The 24,966-nt window shown below is 42.5% G+C and overlaps 1 protein-coding gene across 8 annotated transcripts in view; it reads right to left on the bottom strand.

Annotated features, from left to right (window-relative positions):
* Positions 1–24,966, bottom strand: part of LOC115154167 (opioid-binding protein/cell adhesion molecule) — a 447,106-nt gene that overhangs the window by 6,395 nt on the left and 415,745 nt on the right. For 6 of the 8 annotated variants that reach the window (XM_029700121.1, XM_029700127.1, XM_029700120.1 and 3 more), the window contains 4 exons: positions 5,099–5,227; positions 4,240–4,360; positions 1,523–1,674; positions 889–924 (listed from right to left, as the gene is read on the bottom strand). In XM_029700121.1, coding sequence (XP_029555981.1) covers positions 889–924; positions 1,523–1,674; positions 4,240–4,360; positions 5,099–5,227 — 438 coding nt within the window. The remainder of the gene's footprint in view (positions 1–888; positions 925–1,522; positions 1,675–4,239; positions 4,361–5,098; positions 5,228–24,966) is intronic. The other 2 variants (XM_029700123.1, XM_029700124.1) reach the window with 1 other exon arrangement.

The raw sequence follows: 24,966 nt of genomic DNA, 5'->3' as shown, positions 1-24,966 counted from the left end.
AAATCAACAACTAGAAGAAGAATTAGACATTAGAGACTCCTATATAGACACAAATCAACAACTAGAAGAAGAATTAGACATTAGAGACTCCTATATAGACACAAATCAACAACTAGAAGAAGAATTAGACATTAGAGACTCCTATATAGACACAAATCAACAACTAGAAGAAGAATTAGACATTAGAGACTCCTATATAGACACAAATCAACAACTAGAAGAAGAATTAGACATTAGAGACTCCTATATAGACACAAATCAACAACTAGATGGACAAATTGCATAACAAATTGTCATAACCGTTAAAACACACACATGATCCATCACAAATGAAAGTTGTAGGACAGATAGATACTTACACAGCAGATGAAGCACATGCAAAATCAAAATGAAGCCATGCCACATGGCGAGCCGGTTAGGCGGTTGAAAAAAGAAGAACAAAACACGGTTAGCAAAACGTTTAAAAGCTCAGAGCTCTTCATTTACCATTTCCACAACGATTCCAGTGACATACTTTCTCCTTATCAGCCTGGGAGTATCTCCCAGGAAATGTCACCTGTCAGATATACCTTTTAACTTCTTATCAATATTAATAAATGGAATTGAAAGCTAATAACGTTATCATAAGAAGTCAGAACAGCCCAGTAACTATCTGACAATCTCATTTCGTCAGGCTGAGCTTAAACACTATATGGCCCCTTTCAGTGGCAGAAACATAGTCCTTCTGTCACCTCAGTATTAGCATTGTATGATACTCCAGTGATATTGGCATATAATCAGTTTGTTGTCGATGGGAAAATGGCAATGTTTATCATGCATTGTTAGAATGCTGTTAGCGCATCAGAGAGTGGGTGGAAACGCATGCTCATGCCGAATACCGGTACTAACCTTGCAGTAGTGTTGAGCTAGTGGGTTCAATAACCTCTACACCAGAAAAACGGAACATAGCAAAATATAGAAAAACCAACAAAAGCAAACAATCATAGACAATGCTGCCTTAATGTGAACAACGTGAAAGTAAAGCTGGTGAATGACTTTTTAGCTTTGTGGGTGCAGTGTTAAAAGGCATAGAGTGATGTGGAAGATGTTGCTGTTAACGTAATTCATTATGATGTTGCATTAGATTAAGGCACAGATTACTAAATTGAGTATATGCAGTTATTCTTACATTAAATCAGCTTGAGACTCTGATAAGCATGGAAATGTCCTCAGTTATTTATATCAAATAAATCACATAAAGAGGAGTAAAAGTCCATTCAATGTGAAATGAGAATCATGTCGAAATAACACATTTTCAGTACACTTTATGATAACAGGCATTAATACATTATTTCTAAACTATTAATAAATAAGTATTTTATTATTTGTAAACATTCATAGTAAGCCTTTACAACAGGTAAAATACTTTGAAGCATTTAGGGACATGTATAGTGGCTTTTTCCTGAAAGTTATTATAAAGTGTTACCAACACACAACATGTTCATTTTGTTGCACCTGGAAGACATGGTAATTATGTACTCACCATACAGGACAAAGCTTGTGTTGGAGCTGCCCAGTTTGTTAATGGCGATGCAAGTGTAGTTGCCGTAGTCGGCCTCAGAGACATTGAAGAAGGTCAACTTGGAGAGCTGCCCGGCATCTTCGATCTCCATGCCGTCAAAACCATTGAAGATCCTTGAAGAGAGAGAATGGACACCTTTGTAGTCAATGAATGAATAAAGGAATTTATTTAAGAATGTAAAATACATAGTGTCTTCGGAAAGTATTCAGACCCCTTGACTTTAACCACATTTTTAGGTTACAGCCTTATTCTAAAATATATATATATTTTTAAATGTCCTCGATCTAGACACAGTACCCCATAATGACAAAGCGAAAATAGGTTATTAGAATTTTTGCTAATTTATAAAATGTCAAATTTACATAAATATTCAGACCTTTTACTCAGTACTTTGTTGAAGCACCTTTGGCAGCGATTACAGCTTTGAGTCTTCTTGGATATGCTGCTACAAGCTGGGCACACCTGTATTTGGGGAGTTTCTCCCATTCTTCTCTGCACATCCTCACAAGCTCTTTAAGGTTGGATGGGGAGCGTTGCTGCACAGCTATTTTCAGGTCTCTCCAGAGATGTTCAATCAGGTTCAAGTCCGGGCTCTGGCTGGGCCACTCAAGGACATTCAGAGACTTGTCCCAAAGCCACTCCTGCGTTGTCTTAGCTGTGAGCTTAGGGTCGTTGTCCTGTTGGTAGGTGCACCTTCTCCCCAGTCTGAGGTCCTGAGCGCTCTAGCGCAGGTTTTCATCCAGGATCTCTCTGTACTTTGCTCTGTTCATCTTTGCCTCGATCCTGACTAGTCTCCCAGTCCCTGCTGCTGATAAACATCCCTACATCATGATGCTGCCACCACTATGCTTCACCGTAGGGATGGTGCCAGGTTTCCTCCAGACGTGACGCTTGGCATTCAGGTCAAAGAGTTCAATCTTGGTTTCATGAGACCAGAGAATCTGGTTTCTCATGGTCTGAGAGTCTTGAGGTGCCTTTTGGCAAACTCCAAGCGGGCTGTCATGTCCTTTTTACTGAGTGGCTTCCGTCTGACCACTCTACCATAAACGCCTGATTAGTGCAGTGCTGCAGAGATGGTTGTCCTTCTGGAAGGTTCTTCCATCTCCGCAGAGGAACTCTATAGCTCTGTCTGAGTAACCATCGGGTTCTTGGTCCTGGTCCTGACCAAGGCCCTTCTCCCCCGATTGCTCAGTTTGGTCGGGCGACCAGCTCTAGGAAGAGTCTTGGTGGTTCAAAACTTCTTCCATTTAAGAATGATGGAGGCCACTGTGTTCTTGGGGACATTCAATATTGCAGAATTTTGTTGGTACCCTTCCCCAGATCTGTATCTCGACACAATCCTGTCTCAGGGCTCTACTGACAATTGCTTCGACCTCATGGCTTGGTTTTTTCTCTGATACGCACTGTCAACTGTGGGACGTTATATAGACAGGTGTGTGCCTTTCCAAATCATATCCAATCAATTGAATTTACCACAGGTGGACTCCAATCAAGTTGGATAAACATCTCAAGGATGATCAATGGAAAGTCTCAATTTCGAGTCTCATATCAAAGGGTCTGAATACTTAGGGTTTTCTTTTGTTTTTTTAAACCTGTTTTAGCTTTGTCATTATGGGGTATTGTGCGTAGTTTGCTGATGGTTTTGTTTCATTTAATCCATTTTAGAATAAGGCTGTAACGTAACAAAATGTGGAAAAAATTAACCAGTCTGAATACTTTGAAGGCACTGTATACACTGAGTCTACAAAACATTTGGAACACCTGCTCTTTCCATGAAATAGACTGACCAGGTGAATCCAGGTGAAAGCTATAATCGCTTATAGATGTCACTTGTTATACCTACTTCAATCAGCGTAGATGAAGGCAAAGAGACAGGTTAATGAAGGATTTTTAAGCCTTGAAACAATTGAGACATGGATTGTGTATGTGTGGCAGTAAGACGTTGAATGGGCATGACAGTGCCTTTGAACGGTGTATGATAGTAGGTGCCGGGAGTGTCAAGAACTGCAATGCTGCTGGGTTTTTTACGCTCCAAAGTTTCCCAAGTGTATCAAGAATGGTCCACTACACAAACAACATCTAGCCAACTTGACAAAACTGTGGGAAGCATTCCAGTCAACATGGGCCAGCATCCCTGTGGAACACTTTTGACACCTTGTTGACTCAATGCCCTGATGAATTGAGGCTGTTCTGAGGGCAAAAGGGGTGCAACTCAATGTTAGGAAGGTGTTCCTAATGTTTTGTACACTCAGTGTAGAGCTGCCTCAGCCATGTGAGTACAACAATGCACACAACTCTTGTGTTACTCACAACCTCCTTGTAGGGAAACTTACTGCAGGCTGAAGTTCAGGGAAGTCTGAGATGACCGCCATGACGCCTGTCATTGTTATCTTAAATATATGTTATAATGTATTGCAATTTCCAAGCAGGTTCAATGGCAGGGGAAATGACAGTGTCTTGACCATGTGCAATGGTAAGATGTTTTACACAAAATGATACGGCCGTTAGGCTTTGGGTCTCTAACCATAGGGACACTCTACAAGTGTACTCTCTCGCTCTCTCACCTTTGAAAATGCTGATGATCTAATGACCTTCCTTGAAAATCTACTTCCAGAAAAATCAAAAAGCCTGGAAAAAGCAGCAATTCAACATGTTTGCAAACATGCACAACGGGTTACCTTCTGTCGTCTCGGTACCACTCGAAGTCTGCCTCGGGTACTGCATCTGCCTCGCACTCCAGCAGCCCTCTCTGGCCAAGGGTCACGCCAACGTCTCTGCCCTCTGACACACTGGGGGCATCTACGGGCACATGAGGGCACTCATGGGATCAGTGTGCCAGAGACAGGGTCAAAGTATCACGCAGGGGTCACGTGTAAATAGCAGAGTGAGGATTTGGTCCATCCATAGAGGACGTTCCTCTATCTGAACAGCTGTAATCTAGTTTAAAGCCATTCTTCTTTGGAGAACCAATTTGTAAATGCAGAGGGGTTTAATTTAACTGGTACTTCAGAGCACAGTTAATGTTGTAATGATTACAAGGGAAGTAGAATAAGATCAACGATACCTGTCTTTTAAAAATACATTAAAATGCCCAATTTATGGCAACATGCATCAAATACCTTTACCCATAGACAGCCAATAAGGCATGATGTATAGCATGCACAAATTATTTTGCAACTGTTTTTCTGGTGAAGTGTAACAACAATAAAGCTAAACCCAAATCAAAACTGATTTCACGTGAATGGAACCCTACAAGTTTTTCTGGAGAACTGGAACAAAGTTAAGATTAACCTAAACTGAGCTTCATCCATTCATCTATATTAAATTCTTGGTCATGAGACCATTGACTCAGTGAAACTGTCTGCAAGGGAATGGAATGCCTATTGCACACTGTAGCAAACGGAAAACGTTTTGCAACAAAAACAAGTCACTCTTATTGGACAAGGTCGATTGCTAGTCCCTCCCCAATTTGGCCCATTTGCTTCCGTTTCGTTCCTAGTAAAATACACGCCAGGACTGGGTTGACATTGAACTCACAGTTGACTGTGATCTCCACGGTCTGGACGTCTGTGGCGATGTCGTTGACGGCGGTGCACTCGTAGGTCCCCGCTCTCTGTCTGGAGATACTGGGGATGTCCAGGTATTCGTCCTCCGATGCCAGGTCACCTGTGGAGGTTTCATTTTTTATTTTTTTATTTCACCTTTATTTAACCAGGTAGGCTAGTTGAGAACACATTCTTATTTACAACTGCGACCTGGCCAAGATAAAGCAAAGCAGTTTGACACATACAACAACACAGAGTTACACATGGAATAAACAAACATACAGTCAATAAAAAAGTATATATACAGTGTGTGCAAATGAGGTAGGATAAGGGAGGTAAGGCAATAAATAGGCCATGGTGGAAAAGTAATTACAATATAGCAATTAAACAATGGAATGGTAGATGTGCAGAAGATGAGTGTGCAAGTAGAGATACTGGGGTGCAAAGGAGCAAGATAAATAAATAAATAAATACAGTATGGGGATGAGGTAGTTGGATGGGCAATTTACAGATGGGCTATGTACAGGTGCAGTGATCTGTGAGCTGCTCTGACAGCTGGTGCTTAAAGCTAGTGAGGGAGATATGAGTCTCCAGCTTCAGTGATTTTTGCAGATGGTTCCAGTCATTGGCAGCAGAGAACTGGAAGGAAAGGCGGCCAAAGGCAGAATTGGCTTTGGGGGTGACCAGTGAGATATACCTGCTGGAGCGCGTGCTACGGGTGGGTGCTGCTATGGTGACCAGTGAGCTGAGATAAGGCGGGGCCTTTACCTAGCAGAGACTTGTAGATGACCTGGAGCCAGTGGGTTTGGTGATGAGTATGAAGCGAGGGCCAGCCAACGAGAGTGTACAGGTCGCAGTGGTGGGTAGTATATGGGGCTTTTGTGTCCACATATTCTAAGTCAGAACCGTCCAGAGTAGTGATGCTGGACGGGAGGGCAGGTGCGGGCAGCGATCGGTTGAAGAGCATGTATTTAGTTTTACTTGCATTTAAGAGCAGTTGGAGGCCACGGAAGGAGAGTTGTATGGCATTGAATCTCGTCTGGAGGTTAGTTAACACAGTGTCCAAAGAAGGGCCAGAGGTATACAGAATGGTGTCGTCTGCGTAAAGGCGGATCAGAGAATCACCAGCAGCAAGAGCGACATCATTGATATATACAGAGAAGAAAGTCGGCCCAAGAATTGAACCCTGTGGCACCCCCATTGAGACTGCCAGAGGTCTGGACAAGAGGCTCTCCGATTTGACACACTGAACTCTATCAGAGAAGTAGTTGGTGAACCAGGCAAGGCAATCATTTGAGAAACCAAGGCTGTTGAGTCTGCTGATAAGAATCTGGTGATTGACAGAGTCGAAAGCCTTGGTCAGGTCGATGAATACGGCTGCACAGTAATGTCTCTTATCGATGGCAGTTATGATATCGTTTAGGACCTTGAGCATAGCTGAGGTACACCCATGACCAGCTCTGAAACCATTTTTTTACATTTACATTTTAGTCATTTAGCAGACACTCTTATCCAGAGCGCCTTACAGTAGTGAATGCATACATTTCATACATTTTTTCCCATACTGGTCTCTCATGGGAATCGAACCCACAACCCTGGCGTTGCAAACACCATGCTCTACCAACTGAACCACACAGGACCACACCAGACTGCACAGCGGAGAAGGTACGGTGGGATTCGAAATGGTCGGTAATCGGTTCGTTAACTTGGCTTTCGAAGACCTTAGAAAGGCAGGGTAGGATAGAAATAGGTCTGTAGCAGTTTGGGTCTAGATTGTCTCCCGCTTTGAAGAGGGCGATGACCGCGGCAGCTTTCTAATCTTTGGGAATCTCAGACGATACGAAAGAGAGGTTGAACAGGCTAGTAATAGGGGTTGCAACAATTTCGGCAGATCATTTTAGAAAGAGAGGTTCCAGATTGTCTAGCCCGGCTGATTTGTAGGGGCCCATATTTTGCAGCTCTTTCAGAACATAAGCTATCTGGATTTGGGTGAAGGAGAAATGGGGAGGCTTGGGCGAGTTGCTGTGGGGGGTGCGGAGCTGTTGACCGGGGTAGGGGTAGCCAGGTGGAAAGCATGGCCAGCCATAGAAAAATGCTTATTGAAATTCTCAATTACAAACCTAGGCATTGAGTAATGAGAGATATTGTCTCTAGAGACGTTTAAACCAGGTGATGTCCCCGCATCTGTGGGACATGGAACTAAATGGTTGGTTAAGGCATATTGAGCAGGGCTAGAGGCTCTACAGTGAAATAAGGCAATAATCACTAACCAGAACAGTAATGGACAAGGCATATTGATATTAGGGAGAGGCATGCGTAGCCGAGTGATCATAGGGGTCCAGTGAGTGGTTGGGCTGGCTGGAGACACGGCGATTCAGACAGCTAGCAGGCCGGGGCTAGCAAGCTAGCAGAAGGGCCTTAGAGGGACGTCGCAACGGAGGAAAGTCTGTTTTAGCCTCCTCGTGCGGTGACGTCGATAGACCAGTCGTGATGGATTAGTAGGGTTCCGAGTAGCAGAGGGGTCCAAGTCCAATTGGCAAAATAAAAATAAGTGGCCCAAGAAATTGGCAGATGGATCTATTCAGCTAGCAATCCAATATGCTCTAGACAGCTAGCGGGCCGCGGCTAGCAGGCTAGCATATGGGCATTCAGGGGACGTTGCGACGGAAGGGCCTGTTGGAAAAAAACCCTCGGGCAGATTACGTCGGTAGTCCAGTCGTGATGGATAAGCAGGGCTTCGTTGAGTAAAAGGGGCCCAGGCCAATTGGCAAAATAGGTATAGTGGCCCAAGAAATTGGCCGTTGGGCCTATTAGCTAACAGTCCGATATGCTCCAGACAGCAAGCGGGCCGCGGCTAGCAGATGGGCATTCAGGGGACGTCGCGACGTAGGGGCCAGTTGAGAACCCCCTCGGGCAGATTACGTCGGTCGTCCAGTCGTGAAGGATCGGCGGGTTCCGTGCCCCGTACCGGCAGTAGAAGGGGTCCGAGTAATGTAGCCCAGGAGTGGCTGATGGGCCTCTTCAGCTAGCCAGGAGATGGGCCTAGCATGGGCTAGCTCCAGGCTAATTGGTGCTTGCTTCGGGACAGAGACGTTAGCCAGGAATAGTCACTCGGATTGCAGTTAGCTAGCTGCAATGATCCAGGTGAAAAGGTTCAGAGCTTGCGGTAGGAATCCAAGGATATGGAGAGAAAATAGGTCCGGTATGCTCTGGTTTGAATCGCTTTGTACAATCTGGCAAGAGCTTTCCGAGCTAATGGTTAGCTGATGACCGCTAGCAATGGTTAGCTGACTACTAGCTCGTAGCTAGTGAGCTGGCTAGCTTCTGTTGGGGGATTCCGGTTCCGAGGTAAATAAAAATACTTTAGAAAAAAACAGATCCACACAACATTGGGTGAGGCGGGTTGCAGGGGAGTATTTTGAAGTTGAGGTTTAGAAAAATATTTTAAAAAGATATGCGAAGAAAAATATATAAAAAGATATATACATGGGACACGACAAGACGAAGGACAAAGTCGTCTGACTGCTACACCATCTTGGAAACAACAAAAGGTGAGGTCAACAACAACGTGTCAGGTAAACAACAATAACAACAACATTTATAAGTGAGTTAAGCAATAACAACAGCCACAACATGTGAGGTATACAATAACAACAAAGAGGTGAGGTGAGCGCCACAGCTATCCTGTATCAAATTATGGAATAATTCCTCACCCCACTGGTCTCAACAAGACTTATCGTACATGTTTTCACATTGGAAAAACGGGTCAGCCACCGATTTTTAGACCGACCTTATCGACCAACTTATCAAGAGGCAGGATGGTTGAAATGGTTAAAGTACAACTGTAGTCATGTCAAGCTCAAGGACACTGCAGCCTCACCTTCACATGAAACAGAAATTAAATAATTCAGATTGTGTGAGTTTCTGATCCAGGTGGGGATGAAATATGTAAAATGCTAAATGGTTCAGTATTCATATTGTTTGGAGAATGTGAATTATTATGTGGATAATAATGAATGGACATTTTTTAGGGGTTGATACATTTTTAGTTAGGAAAAATCAAGTCTGACATTTTAAAGTGGAAATTCCCAACTTTAGAAGCCTTTTTAAACCTTAAACACTTAAAGTTTGCATTTCCTGCAACAAAAGGGTAATCAAATTAAGATCCTACATCTGTAACTACACTCAGAAATATAATTACCTAATTAACCAAGTTTCCATCCACAGGTTTTATGAGAGTAAAGTCATACCATAAAAAAGAAATCACAACAGCGATGTGATGAAAAATAAGTTTTGGTACAATTTTATAAATGCCGACAGATCATTTGTTCGTTCGACATGGTGAGATCTTTTTGTGTCGGTAAAATGTATTATGCGAGAAATAGCGGTGGAAACACTTTATGCGCAAATATTGATGCACTATAACAACCATCAAATTGAAGTAAACTTGGGAGTCACACGATGACATGGTGTGTGGTCCTCCCACTACGACTTGGGAAATCATGCAGTTTATTAGGCTACAGACTAAATAAGTTATGATCAACTTCACAGGTTGGTGAAAGTGCACGGTGATCTTGATGCTCCTATCCAATAAATATTGAGGGTCTTATTCTGGTGACATGATGATTGATGCTTGGCTGCCATTTGACAAATAAAAATATTCTTGATCTTGTCCATAATAATTTCATCATGTAGACTTGCCTACCCACACAACCTATCTGCACTGTATCTGCAAGCTGTTGCCTAGAGTGCCCATGCCAAGACCAGAGTAGGCACATTTAACGCAACAGTTTTGTTGAAAATGCGATGGAAACACATTGAACTTTTTATTTTTATTCCGTACATAATAACTTAAGCAAAATTTTGTGTACACTACGTCATCACACTGATTTCTATCTGTAACAAGTCCGTTTAATGGAAACACTACTGGTGGGAACATTTACATATTTACTTTATGCGGATTTTAGAATATTTGCATGAAAATCTGTCGCCAATTGGATGGAAACCTAGGTATTGGCTACATCAGAAAGAAGTGATGTTATTCTAAGTCAAACTCAACTGCAAGCAACAATGATTCATGAACTGATTTACTAGCCAGCTGCCAATAAACCCTTTTGTTTCGGGATTCTGACCGAAGGAAAGGTTTAAGTCTGAATCAATTGGAGACGAACCCAGAACATGCACAAATCAGCAGTGTACAGCAAAGATTTAAAAAAAATCAAGATCAATCATTTAATAAACTGACATGCTTGGGTCATAAGTACATCATATGTCATTTGTTTCAGGGGACTGAAGGGTGGGGGGATAACTAATGTCTTCAACTATTATTGTCTGTCTTTTGGAAAACTGAAAATGTATAGATAAAAAATCATATATTATATATACAGTGTCTTTGGAAAGTATTCAGACCCCTTGACTTTTTCCACATTGTTACGTTACAGCCTTATTCTAAAATGGATTAAATAAAACATCTACATACAATACCCCATAATAACGATGCAAAAACTGTTGTTTTGCAAATGTATAAAAAAAACTGAAATACCTTATTTACATAAGTATTCAGACCCTTTGGTATGAGACTTGAAATTGAGCTCAGGTGCATCCTGTTTCCATTGATCATGTCACGCCTGCTCCCGCTCTTCCCCCCTGACGCTCAAGGGCGCCAGGCTCCCCAGCATTGCGCACTCCTGCCATCATCATTACGCACACCTGCCTTCCCCATCACACGCATCAGTGATTATTGGACTCACCTGGACTCAATCACCTCTGTCATTACCTTCCCTATATCTGTCTGGTTTCCCGCTCTGTTCCCTGCTTCTGCATTGATTGTCCTTGTTAACCCGTGTGCTGACGCTGTTCCTGTCCTGTTACCTGTCTGTTCCTCATTAAATGTTCAACTCCCCATACCTGCTTCTCCTCCCCGGCGTCAGTCCTTACAGATCATCCTTGAGATGTTTTACATCCTTGAGATGTTTCTACAACAATTGGAGTCCAATTGATTGGACTTGATTTGGAAAGGAACACACCTGTCTATATAAACATTGACAGTGCATGTCTGAGCAAAAACAAAGCCATGAGGTCGAAGGAATCGTCCGTAGAGCTCCGAAACACGATTGTGTAGAGGTACTGATCTGGGGAAGGGTACCAAAACGTTTCTACAGCATTGAAGGTCCCCAAGAACACAATGGCCTCCATCATTCTTAAATGGAAGAAGTTTTGAACCACCAAGACTCTTCCTAGAGCTGGCCACCTGACCAAACTGAGCAATCGGGGGAGAAGGGTCTTGGTCAGGGATGTGACCAAGAACCCGATGGTCACTCTGACAGAGCTCTAGAATTCCTCTGTGGAGATGGGAGAACCTTCCAGAAGGACAACCATCTCTGCAGCACTCCACCAATCAGGCCTTTATGGTAGAGTGGCCAGAAGCCACTTCTCAGTAAAAGTCACATGACAGCCTGCTTGGTTTGCCAAAAGGCACCTAAAGGACTCTGACCATGAGAAACAAGACTCTTTGGCCTGAATTCCAAGTGTCACATCTGGAGGAAACCTGGCACCATCCATACATGGTGGTGGCAACATCATGCTGTGGGGATGTTTTTCAGCGGCATGGACTGGGAGACTAGTCAGGATCGAGGGAAAGATAAATGAAGCAATGTACAGAGAGATCCTGGATGAAAACCTACTCCAGTGCATTTAGGATCTCAGACTGGGGCAAAGGTTTACCTTCCAACAAGACAACGACCCTAAGCACACAGCCAAGACAATGCAGGAGTGGTTCCAGACAAGTCTCTGAATGTCCTTGAGTGGCCCAGCCAGAGCCCGATCGAACATCTTTGGAGAGGCCTGAAAATAGCTGTGCAGCAACGCTCCCCATCCAACCTGACAAAGCTTGAGAGGATATGCAGAGAAGAAAGGGAGACACTCCACAAATACAGTTGTGCTAAGCTTGTAGTGTCATACCCAAGAAGACTATAGGCTGTAATTGCTGAGTAAAGGGTCTGAATACTTGTTATATTTCAGTTTTTATTTTTATTTTATAAAATGTAAAAAATAATTCTAAAAACCTGTTTTTGCTTTGTCATTATGGGATATTGTGTGTAGATTAATGAGAAAAAACAACAATTGAATACATTTTAGCATAAGGCTGTTAGGTAACAAAATGTGGAAAAAGTCAAGGAGTGAATATTTCTGTTGTATTTCTCACTCTATCCTTTCCTTACCCAAAACTTAAAACTGCCTCCACACTCGTCACCATTCTGTAAACTGACATTTTGTCGTGGAAAACATGACTAATTGATTAGCGTAGCTGCCTTTGTAGTTTCACTTTAGCCATCACTGCTCTGCTCTCAGTATTCACGTTTCTGTTCACCTCACTGTCACATCAATAAAGCAAATCATACAATGTTTCAGTTAAGCTTGAGGGAGAATGCTTATTCCTTCATGCACAGAACTTAACGTCAAGTACAAAGGACGTACTTGATTTCGAAATGGATCTTCAAAAAAAAACAACACCAAGAAAAATCTCCCCAGGTATTGTGGGTGACAGTAATGGCATGCACATGTATTCACTTTGCTGAGTTTGAACAGACATGTGACTCCCACCTGGTAGAAGCCATTAACAAAAGCAGTCATGGATGATCTCGGATCACCTGACGAGGGTGTCAGGAGAACCCCACAACGCACAGTTGCCCAGAAAGCCTCGTCCTTCTCTCCCTTTTTTCTAGTCTTTCTTGTTTCTCTTGTGCCCCGCTCACTCTCTAGTGTCTCTCTACCTCGTCCCGCTTTCTCTCGCTGCCTTTCGTCATTCTCGTTAGCCTCTCGCTCTGTTAACTCTTTCACCACTACTGCAACGTCAAATTCAGACTGCATCAGGGAACTAAGTATGTGTTTCATTAAAAAAAAACGCATTTGGAGCACTGGAGCTCATATGTGCAGTCGTTTGAAAAAAGTTGATTGTTTTATTGATGCTAAAACTCAACAAATGTTCTTAGGAATATTATGTAGCCTGCCTAGCAATTAGCGGTTTAAGTCTTGACTGTGGCTTTCCCTTTTATCTTTCTGTTCAGAAATGTCAAACTAACTTGAATGTCTGTATATGTGTACCACGCTGTTTATAAAGCAATCTGAATCCATACCATACATGAACAATATGCCCTCTAGCAGTCTGGGTATCTGTCAACAGAGTTATGGCAGATTATCAAGACGGTGCTCCTGGCTGACCTTTAACTGAGGGGTCGGAGAGGACACAAATCGACCAACTGACCTGGTGTTCAACTCTTGTACACAATGTACAGGCAACACTAAATACACAAACTGCAACGATAACACATACTTCACAAGTCTCTATATATAAAAAGGGTCAACAAGGAGTTACCATAACCAACAAAGCGATTTGCAGAGAAAAGACTAGCGTGAGTAAATCTAACACACTTTAAAGTGTCTAGGTTAAGTATGGCTTTTTACAGTACAACCCAGGCCGTTTGTAGGGCCCATGATTGCCAAGATGGAGGTGTTTATATAAAATCAATAGTTCCCAGCTCATTTTATGGCTGCCGTAAAATATGTGTGTCGTTGGGGGAAAGTAGCTAGCAAATCCCACCTCGGCTGGGGGCCCTAGGCCGTGGCCTCACTCATTACCGATACGGGCCTGTGTGCCTGTCACCCACTGCGTCGGTAAAGCCAGTGAAAACACAGCGACGTACGGCAGAGGGCACCAGCAGGACTTCTGCTTCCTGTGTGGAGAAAAATGAAAGGAAAGCCGTGAGGGACATGTTGGCTCAGCTGAGGCAGAGTTGCCTATCGACTGCAGGCGTTACTGTGCAACTATGAACACAGAGAGCTTGTGTCAGAAATACTGAAATGAACTGTGTTTGTATCAAATATAACATAGATTGTACCTTCGGGGAAATCAAACAAATAAACACTGTGTTCAAATGCAATCCGCTGCTTGAAAATCCTGAATACTCAATACTGCAGTACTCAAGTACTTGATACTGAAGGAGCAGAGGACAAGCTGTAAGTGAGAGACGAGATGCCACAAAGATAACAGCCGCCTGCACACCGTATCCCCAGTCACTGACACAGACATAGAAATAGAGGACCCTCAGGAGACCACACAGAGCACAGAGGTGGGGGTGGGAGGGGGCTGGCATATCTCAGGAGGGGCCTGCTCCCGAGGCTCCCATACACTCACAGTGTCTTTGAAAACCGAAGGAGCACCACACTTATGCCGCAGGCAGATTCTGGTTGTAGATAAAGAGAGAGAGGAGAGAACTCAATACAGAGGGAGAGGGGGGAGAGACTGATAGAGCAAGAGAGAGAGGGGAGGGAGACAGAAAGAGAGAAAGAGAGAGAAAAAACTCAAGATAGAGGGAGAGGGCAAGGGAGAGAGAGGGAGATAGGATAGGAAGGGATAGGGTAGGAAGGAAGTGGGAAGGATGTGTATCAATCCAAGTTGGGTTGCAGCCAATGTCAGTTCATACAGTATGAGATTGAGCGGCCACCCTCTGAATCCAATTTCTCCAAGGTGACAGTGTTGTGGTACGGTTACTTACCTTATTATTACGAGAGAGAGGGGAGCACAGGTAAAGGACAAATGGATGGATTTGCTTTCAGGGGGAGTGTACAGTATAACTGTTGCACGTCAGGAGCACTCACTTTTCCCTGTATTAGGAGATTTTTCACTGACTCCAAACCAAAATATAGAATGTATCATATGTGCCAGCTTTGATGTATTATCCTCTATGATGAAAAACAAACACAAGAGAGGGATAAACCTTACGTATAGCTGGGGGTTCTATTAGATACCATGACACTGCCTTACTTCTATTAAAAGACTTAGCAGCGAAGATAATGCATTTTGACAGTCTCACTTTGATTCAACCCATCAGAATCGGCTTTTGTTTGAACTCACAATGAGCTATGAAAACCACACCAGGCACTAATGCCGGAGCATGTGTCCCTTTGCATTTAAGCATTATCATAGATGCCATGAACAATGAGAATTTTGAGATTAACGTATTGGGTTTAAGCTTTCAAAGATTTAACAGGGGTGAATATTGATGTTGACATTATTTTATTTCAATGAATCCATGGCAGCGTGGCAATTTGGCAAAAGCACGTTTGGGAGTAAAAAGTATTTTAAAACACCACTGAGTAAAATTATTTTTGATTTGGGAGATTTGATTTGCTGAATACAATTAAAACAAAAATATACGTCCATAACAAAATAACGTACACCAAGGCACAATGTTGAAGTGACTCTTTTTAGGGGGAAAACTAAAGGGTACATGTCTGACATGCAAAACAATATAACATTTTAGAATTGGTTAAAATTAGCTTACGGTTAGAGTTAAGGTTAGGAGACAGCCCATAGGGAGGTCAGAGACCTGACCGTGTGGTGCAAGGACAAGAACCTCTCCCTCAACGTGATCAAGACAAAGGAGATGATTGTGGACTACAGGAAAAGGAGGACCGAGCATGCCACCATTCTCATCAATGGGGCTGTAGTGGAGCAGGTTGAGAGCTTCAAGTTCCTTGGCATCACCAACAATAACATGGTCCAAGCACACCAAGACAGTCGAAGAGGGCACGACAAAACCTATTCCCACTCAGGACACTGAAAAGATTTGGCATGGGTCCTCAGATCCTCAAAAGGTTCTACAGCTGCAACATCGAGAGCATCCTGACGAGTTGCATCACTGCCTGGTATGGCAACTGCACGGCCTCCGACCGTAAGGTACTACAGAGGGTAGTGCGTATGGCGCAGTACATCACCGGGGCCAAGCTTCCTGCCATCCAGGACCTCTATACCAGGCGGTGTCAGAGGAAGGTCCTAAAAATTGTCAAAGATTCCAGCCACCCTAGTCATAGACTGTTCTCTCTGCTAACGCACGGCAAGCGGTATCGGAGCGCCAAGTCTAGGTCCAAGAGGCTTTCAAACAGCTTCTACCCCCAAACCATAAGACTCCTTAACAGCGAATCAAATGGCTACCCAGACTATTTGCATTGCCCCCCGCCCCCCTCTTCTACTCTGCTGCTACTCTGTTATTATCTATGCATAGTCACTTTAATAACTCTACCTACATGTACATATTACCTAAATTACCTCGACACCGGTGCCCCCGCACATTGACTCTGTACCGGTAGCCCTGTATATAGCCCCGCTGTTGTTATTTACTGCTGCTCTTAAATTATTTGTTATTCTTATCTCTTACTTTTTTTGTGTTTTTTTCTTAAAACTGTATTGTTGGTTAAGAGCTTGTAAGTAAGCATTTCACTGTAAGGTCTACACCTGTTGTATTTTCGGCACTTGTGACAAATAACATTTGATGGTTCGGGGTGTGGTTAAGTTGAGGGTTAAGGTCAGGGTCAGTTCTAGATTTGTGCTAGTCGGGCTGTCAATGGGATGCTGGTCAGAAATGTCCCCTTAGTCTCTACTTCATTGGAGAGGAATTCATTGTTATATCTGCTGAATTGTACCGTCTTAAATCATCAAGCTGTCAAACACCCTTTTTTTTTACTCCTTTCCTGCCAGGCAACAGCATCAAGGCAACAGCAGTCTAAGTACCAAGACATGCAAATAAACCTCCAGAAAAATCAATACACTTCCATGTAGCTCTAGTACAAAGCAATTTCGAAACAGACTTCCTTCTTGGTTACTGCGTTGATTCCCAACAATCCAAATTGTATTAATGCATCCGGGGCAGCTACCGTTAGTTCCTGGTCAGCGTCCCAAATGGCACCCTATTCGCTATGGGTCCTGGTCCAAAGTAGTGCACTAAATAGGTAAAGGGTGCCATTTGGGATACACCTCTGGTCGAGTGAACAAACATTGCCAGTCAGTTACTGTGGTGGTGTGAGATACCAGGGATCCCTCCTTATCCGGCAGAAGCCCCTGATTCATCTATCTATCATGAAGCTCTGCAAAGCGGCGGGTGGCTGCTGAGCTAGGTCATGACTACAACGAGAGCTCCAGACAGGGCCAGAATATCATCAATCCACCGTCCTCCCTCCCTTCGTCCGTCCTCCCTTCCCCTCTCCTCCTCAGTCCTCCCTTCCCCGTCCTCCCTCCCTCCCCTGTACTCCCTCCCTCTCCTCCTCAGTCCTCCCTCCCTCTCCTCCTCAGTCCTCCCTCCCCTCCTCCATCCTCCCCCCTTGTTGATGGATACCTATTTAATTCTTTATTTCTGTCACCCTGGAAAAGCCTTGTAATAACTGGGCCCACACTGAATTTCCCGAGGCAAGAGGATAGCGCAGTGCACTGGAACAGTGTGTGATGGTGATTGTGGGGCTGAGAGATTGAACCTCGCGCTGCGACTGCAATGAGAATGAGCATTGGCTTTACTTTCTCCGCTTGGCTGTGTTCGGCTGCAGCAGCAACAGTCCAGTAGTGTATACTGTCTGCATACTGTCTGTCTAACAGCGAGCGGTTAAATGATCATATCGGAGTATTGGAATAGTCTAAATTCTCCTGTATCATTCAATTGCTCAAATTTTGGCGTTGCCATTGAACTACAGTAAACACTCCCTCCTGGACAGCAAAATACTTTGGATAACACCAATTTAGGATGAAAACTGTTACAATATAGCACCACAAACTCAAATAGTGCCAAAAACACTTGCCAAGAGCCAGAAACCCTGCCGTCCTTGTGATGTCCAAGGGAATCAACATTTTATGGCTTGTTTCATCTGGAGATTGGTCTCTATTAGGACGTTTGTATTGCACTAGCATCCCTTGTTCTTGCATTTCTGAGGAATTAAAAGTAGATACTGTAATTATTGACAGTACACAAACTGCTAACAATTAATAACAATGCATTAACTTTCTGTGCTAACCTTCTGGGCATAGCACATCTCAAATAATGACCATTGATTTCAACAGAATGAAAACAAAAACAAACAATTTAATACATTTTATTTCCCAAGCTTATTGCAGTTTCAAATTAAACAAGTTTTGGTGGACTTCTGTATTCTGTATGTTCTGCAGTGAGATAATATCCTGAATCCAATATTGGGTCAAACTCCCTATCATACTAATGCAAAATGTGGTTCTAATAGTATTCATTCTCTGTACCATGACAGATTCTGTTACTGTCACATTGGCATAAAGGATCGGGAGACAGACGCAGGAATGCGTAATCTTTTTTTTTTTATTATACTCAAAATTACGGCGTGCCGTGTAAATGGCACAGGGATGAAGACCAAACAAACACGTAAAAAAAACACAGGGCAGAAACCTAAACAAAAGAGCGAGGAGTACATTGAATAAATAACACAAGCGCACAATGATTAACACACGGGACGAGACCCGTAATCATCTGCCCAATCCACAAGGGCACGAAAGGCCAAAACACACAGCACAGGTACTGACACGCGCCAATGGACATTGTAACAATAATCGACAGCCCAATGGAAACCAAAGGGCACATTTACACAAATACAATCAGTGGGAATAGGGGCCAGGTGTGCGTAAGGAAAGTTCCGGAGGGATTCATGACAGTTACGATCTGTTTCAATTAGCAAGCCAACAAATTCCAACTAAAGCGTAATACAATATATAGTACACAGTATGTAGTAGTAGGTTGTACAGTCGTGGCCAAAAGTTTTGAGAATGACACAAATATTAATTTTCACAAAGTCTGCTGCCTCAGTTTGTATGATGGCAATTTGCATATACTCCAGAATGTTATGAAGAGTGATCTGATGAATTGCAATTAATTGCAAAGTCCCTCTTTGCCATGCAAATGAACTCCATCCCCAAAAAAACATTTCCACTGCATTTCAGCCCTGCCACAAAGGGACCAGCTGACATCATGTCAGTGATTCTCTCGTTAACACAGGTGTGAGTGTTGACGAGGACAAGGCTGGAGATCACTCTGTCATGCTGATTGAGTTCGAATAACAGACTGGAAGCTTCAAAGGGAGGGTGGTGCTTGGAATCATTGTTCTTCCTCTGTCAACCATGGTTACCTGGAAGGAAACACGTGCCGTCATCATTGCTTTGCACAAAAAGGGCTTCACAGGCAAGGATATTGCTGCCAGTAAGATTGCACCTAAATCAACCATTTATCGGATCATCAAGAACTTCAAGGAGAGCGGTTCAATTGTTGTGAAGAAGGCTTCAGGGCGCCCAAGAAAGTCCAGCAAGCGCCAGGACGTCTCCTAAAGTTCATTCAGCTGCGGGATCGGGGCACCACCAGTACAGAGCTTGCTCAGGAGCAGGAGTGAGTGCATCTGCAGGCAGGTGTGAGTGCATCTGCACGCACAGTGAGGCGAAGACTTTTGGAGGATGGTCTGGTGTCAAGAAGGGCAGCAAAGAAGCCACTTCTCTCCCGGAAAAACATCAGGGACAGACTGATATTCTGCAGAAGGTACAGGGATTGGACTGCTGAGGACTGGGGTAAAGTCATTTTCTCTGATGAATCCCCTTTCCGATTGTTTGGGTCATCCGGAAAAAAGCTTGTCCGGAGAAGACAAGGTGAGCGCTACCATCAGTCCTGTGTCATGCCAACAATAAAGCATCCCGAGACCATTCATGTGTGGGGTTGCTTCTCAACCAAGGGAGTGGGCTCACTCACAATTTTGCCTAAGAATACAGCCATGAATAAAGAATGGTACCAACACATCCTCCAAGAGCAACTTCTCCCAACCATCCAGGAACAGTTTGGTAATGAACAATGCCCTTTCTAGCATGATGGAGCACCTTGCCATAAGGCAAAAGTGATAACTAAGTGGCTCGGGGAACAAAACATCAACATTTTGGGCCCATGGCCAGGAAACTCCCCAGACCTTAATCCAATTGACAACTTGTGTTCAATTCAAGAGGCGGGTGGACAAACAAAAACCCACAAATTCTGACAAACTCCAAGCATTGATTATGCAAGAATGGGCTGCCATCAGTCAGGATGAGACCCAGAAGTTAATTGACAGCATGCCAGGGCAGATTGCAGAGGTCTTGAAAAAGAAGGGTCAACACTGCAAATATTGACTCTTTGCATCAACTTCATGTAATTGTCAATATATGCCTTTGACACTTATGAAATGCTTGTAATTATACTTCAGTATTCCATAGTAACATCTGACAAAAATATCTAAAGACACTGAAGTAGCAGACTGTGAAAATTAATATTTGTGTCATTCTCAAAACTTTTGGCCACAACTGTACATATGGGTACACTAATTAGGGTTGCACAATTCCGGTAACTTTCCCAAAATTCAGTTTTTCCAGCAACCCTGGTTGGAGTATTCCTGAAAATCCTGCTTATTCCCTCGTAATTCCAGGTCTTTTCCAACCAGTATTTCTGTAAAACTGGGGAATTTTGGGAAAGTTACCAAAAATGTGCAACCCTACCACTAATTAATAAGGTATAACACCATTCTTAACTAACCCATGGCACTTGCAAAGCAAAGATTTGAGTATGGTGCTTGCAAAGCAAAGTCCTGATTCCCAGGACCACCTGTATGGAAAATGTATGCATGCATGACAGTAAGTCATTTTGGATAAAAACATCTGCTAAATGGCATATATTAATGGCCAGTTCATCCTGATATACTTTAATTACTCTTTTTATGTTTTAGTAAAGGGGCAATCTGTGACTAGTACATCAATTTCTGGACTTGTAAATTAATGATATATATCCAATGATACATGAAGAATATAACTTGCCTCATAAGCTTAGTTGAACTGTCGTCAGAGCCCAAAATAAAAGCTTATTTTAACCCAATGTTTGTAAACAATATTAATGTAAACAAACACTTTATATCGTCAAAACATGGTTAATACTATAGTTTTGATGTCATGGATGGTCATTTCTTTCATCCATAGCTCTGTCTATGAATTTGGCGGTGGTTACATTTCTCCAGCCCTATCCCCCAGCTTTTTATCAAAACAGTGGCAGGGATGACATTGGGTTATTGCTTTAACTGCATATTCGGAGGACAAAAATTACTTTGTATTTACAGCTCTTTCTTTTTTTGTGTACATTGTACACACATTTAACATACAGTGCATTCATAAACATACAGTGCATTCAGTTGGAAGAGCATGGTGTTTGCAACGCCGGTATGGTGTGTGCAACGCCAGGGTTGTGGGTTCGATTCCCACGGGGGGCCAGTACATGAAATGTATGCATTCACTACTGTAAGTCGCTCTGGATAAGAGCGTCTGCTAAATGACTAAAATGTAAATGTAAATGTATTCAGACCCCTTGACTTTGTCCACATTTTGTTACGTTACAGCTTTATTGTAAAATTGATTATAGTTTTTTTCCCCTTCATCAATCTTCATGCATTACCCCATAATGGCAAAGCAAAAGCTGTTTTTTTTTAGAAATTGTTGCTAATTAAAAATGTAAAATAAACTAAAATATCACATTTATATAAGTATTCAGACCCTTTACAATGTTGAACTTTGTTGAATCACCTTTGTCAGCAATTACAGCCTTGAGTTTTCTTGGGTATGACGCTACAAGCTTGGCACACCTGTATTTCTCCCTATTTCTTCCATTCTTCTCTGCAGAACCTCTCAAGCTCTGTCGGAGTGGATGGGGAGCGTTCAGAGATGTTTGATCGGGTTCTGGCTGGGCCACTCAAGGATATTCAGAGACTTGTCCCGAAGCCACTCCTGCGTTGTCTTGGCTGTGTGCTTAGGGTCGTTGTCCTGTTGGAAGGTGAACCTTCGCTACAGCATGATGCTGCCAACACCATGCTTCACCGTAGGGATGGTGCCAGGTTTCCTCCAGACGTGAGGCTTGGCATTCAGGACAAATAGTTGAATCTTAGTTTCATCAGACTCGAAATTGAGCTCAGGTTCATCCTGTTTCCATTAACCATCCTTCAGATGTTTCTACAACTTGATTGGAGTTTACCTGTGGTAAATTCAATTGATTGGATGTGATTTTCAAAGACACATACCTCTCGATATAAGGCCCCACAGTCGATAGTGCATGTCAGAGCAAAAACCAAGGAATTGCTCCGTAGACCAATCAGGCCTTTATGGTAGAGTGGCCAGACAGAAGCCACTCCTCAATAAAAGGCACATAAACCGCGTAGAGTTTGCCAAAATGCACCTAAAGACTAAGACCATGAGAAACAAGATTCTCTGGTCTGATGAAACCAAGACTGAACTCTTTGGCCTGAATTCCAAGTGTCACATCTGGAGGAAACCTGACACCATCCCTACGGTGAAGCATGGTGGTGGCAGCATCATGCTGTGGGGATGTTTTTCAGTGGCAGAGACTGGGAGACTAGTCAGGATCGAGGGAAAGATGAACAGAGCAAAGTACAGAGAGATCCTTGATGAAAACCTGCTCCAGAGCGCTCAGGACCTCAGACTGGGGCAAAGGTTCACCTTCCAACAGGACAACGACCCTAAGTAAATGGCCAAGACAATGCAGGAGTGGCTTCGGGACAAGTCTCTGAATGTCCTTCAGTGACCCAGCCAGAGCCTGGACTCGAACCCAATTGAACATCTCTGGAGACCTGAAAATAGCTATATGCCTAACTGGCATATATAAGCAGCGGGTGAGTTTCAAGTTTGGGGAAGATCCTTTTCACCATAAAAATGCACCTTTATAATAAAAGCATTACATGCATGATTGCATTTGCGCTCACTTTTGATAATGGTGTTTTCCGCTTATAGCCTATTACCATGCGTGCATAGCTGCACTTATGTGAAGAAATAGCCTAATAGTTTATCAACACTTTAAGCTGATCTGTTGCGTCAGCCACATTGCAGTTTTTTTATGCTAGTGATTGTATTAATTTGGGATCTATCGCATGCCACAACTGTCACAGAGTGTTTGGAATATTTATTTCTAGAACAGAATAGGTTGACTTTTTTACTATGGCGGATAGTAGATTGACATAGGCTAGTGCTTTTGCTGTTCGTTAGGCCTACTCATGTTGTTGGCTGACGAAAAGTAAATGTGGACAGTTCATCCAATATCGTCAATATCATCAATATGAAAATTGTAAATGAGAGACTATTGGAGTGTGTACAGCGCAAAAAAAACAAAGCAGAGCTCATGTCTTTCAAGCAACTTTTTTCAAATCATCATTAGTCTCATCCTGCAGCCTTACAATGTATTAAAAATCAAAACATATAGCCCAACATTTATAGAACAACTGAAGTTACACTAATAACTCTAAATTAAGCATATAGGAATACTTATTTCTTTGTTAACTGCTCAAAACGTGCGCAGTCCCTCAAATTGTTTGGAGAAAATAATATTTTATTCAGCTTTGAGCAATTGTATTCTTCATACAACAAAATAATGCCATGGAATTATAAGCAAATCTTGTCTGCTAAATGAACTAATGTAGCCCACAGCCATTTGGCAGAGCCACATCAGGACAACTCAGAGTATGCTATTCTTTTCTTCTTAAATAGACTACATTTTCTTCATATCCAGCTTCTTCAGACCTGTCTAAAATAAATTGATTTATTGTGAAGGTGTAGGCTATATTACATGGATTTATTATACTTTTTAATTAATGTGGAAGCCAGGAGATGCTAAATGTGTTTATGTTAATTAACGGTCAACTACCGCGAGACCGACAGTTATTTGTCTGACGATCACCAGTTGACATCATTTCGTGACCACCACAGCCCTAGTCATACCCAAAAAGAATCGAGGCTGTAATCGCTGCCAAAGGTGCTTCAAGAAAGTACTGAGTAAAGGGTCTGAATACTTATGTAAATGTGATGTCGTTTTTTTATTTTTAATACATTTACAATAATTTCTACAAACCTGCTTTTGCTTTGTCATTGTGGGGTATCGTGTGTAGATTGATGAGGGAAAAAAACTATTTTATACATTTTAGAATAAGGCAGTAACGTAACAAAATGTGGAAAAAGTCAAGAGGTCTGAATACTTTCCGAATACACTGTACATTACATCTGGATAGATAGTACTTAAACACATACAGTATACATTATATATAGTGTTTTCAGTCATAATTCCCCATTATGCAACTGCTTGAACATATTTTACATGAATCAGCACACACACACACACACAAAAACATTTAAAACTGATTCCCCTCGTATAGGCAATTTTGACGAATTGAATCTATAAAAGTCCTGAGCTTGGCAAATGAGGGCGTAATCTAGCAGAAGACTCCAAGGAGCTCTCTCTAACATTCAATTACAAAGTTAGCTCAGCTGAGGAGTCCAACCATCGGCACACTCCATTAATGACATTCTCCAGCAATGGACGCACTTGTTTGAGAGCTGCTCCAGCTCATACTGAATGGGATTTTAATGCAGAATACAGTATGTTCTTGTTATAAACATAATACTCCCTCTGTTGCTTTCATAGGCTAGTGATTGGACTGTTCAAGAGAATAACTGAATAAGCAGCTTTTCCTAATTAGCGAGAATGTTATCTTCTTCTATTCCCAGCTGGAATGCCAAACTCCCCACATGTAAATAGGAGACAGGTTTTCAACATCCAGCTGTGGACCTATTCAATCGCCCTAATTATTTAACCATTTGAAAAATAAATGCACACGTCATGATCACCCCCGTAAACTTTTAATGCGGTAAATATCAATTTGGAATGGAAATTGATTTGCGTAAACTGGCATCACGTGATTTGGTTTAATTATCTTGTAATAAGCACAATCTGTTTTTGTCTGGTATTGTTTAGTGCGGGCGGGTATTTCTGTCCTTCAGTAACCTACTTAACATATCAGCAGTAATTTCCGTCTGTTTGGTCGTTTGTCATTGAGCCACTGCACACTTTCTTTTCATTGGATCCCAATGAGAGTATCTTCTAAATAATTCAAATATTGTATCTTGAAATGAAAAGACAGGTTCATAAGTGCATAATAATTAACTCAGACCCATGTGTGTGC

Source organism: Salmo trutta, chromosome 19, assembly GCF_901001165.1.
Source record: "Salmo trutta chromosome 19, fSalTru1.1, whole genome shotgun sequence".
In the NCBI taxonomy this organism is placed as follows: Eukaryota; Metazoa; Chordata; class Actinopteri; order Salmoniformes; family Salmonidae; genus Salmo; species Salmo trutta.
Note: the sequence above shows the minus strand (reverse complement) of the source record. Positions and strands in the feature narration are given on the sequence as shown.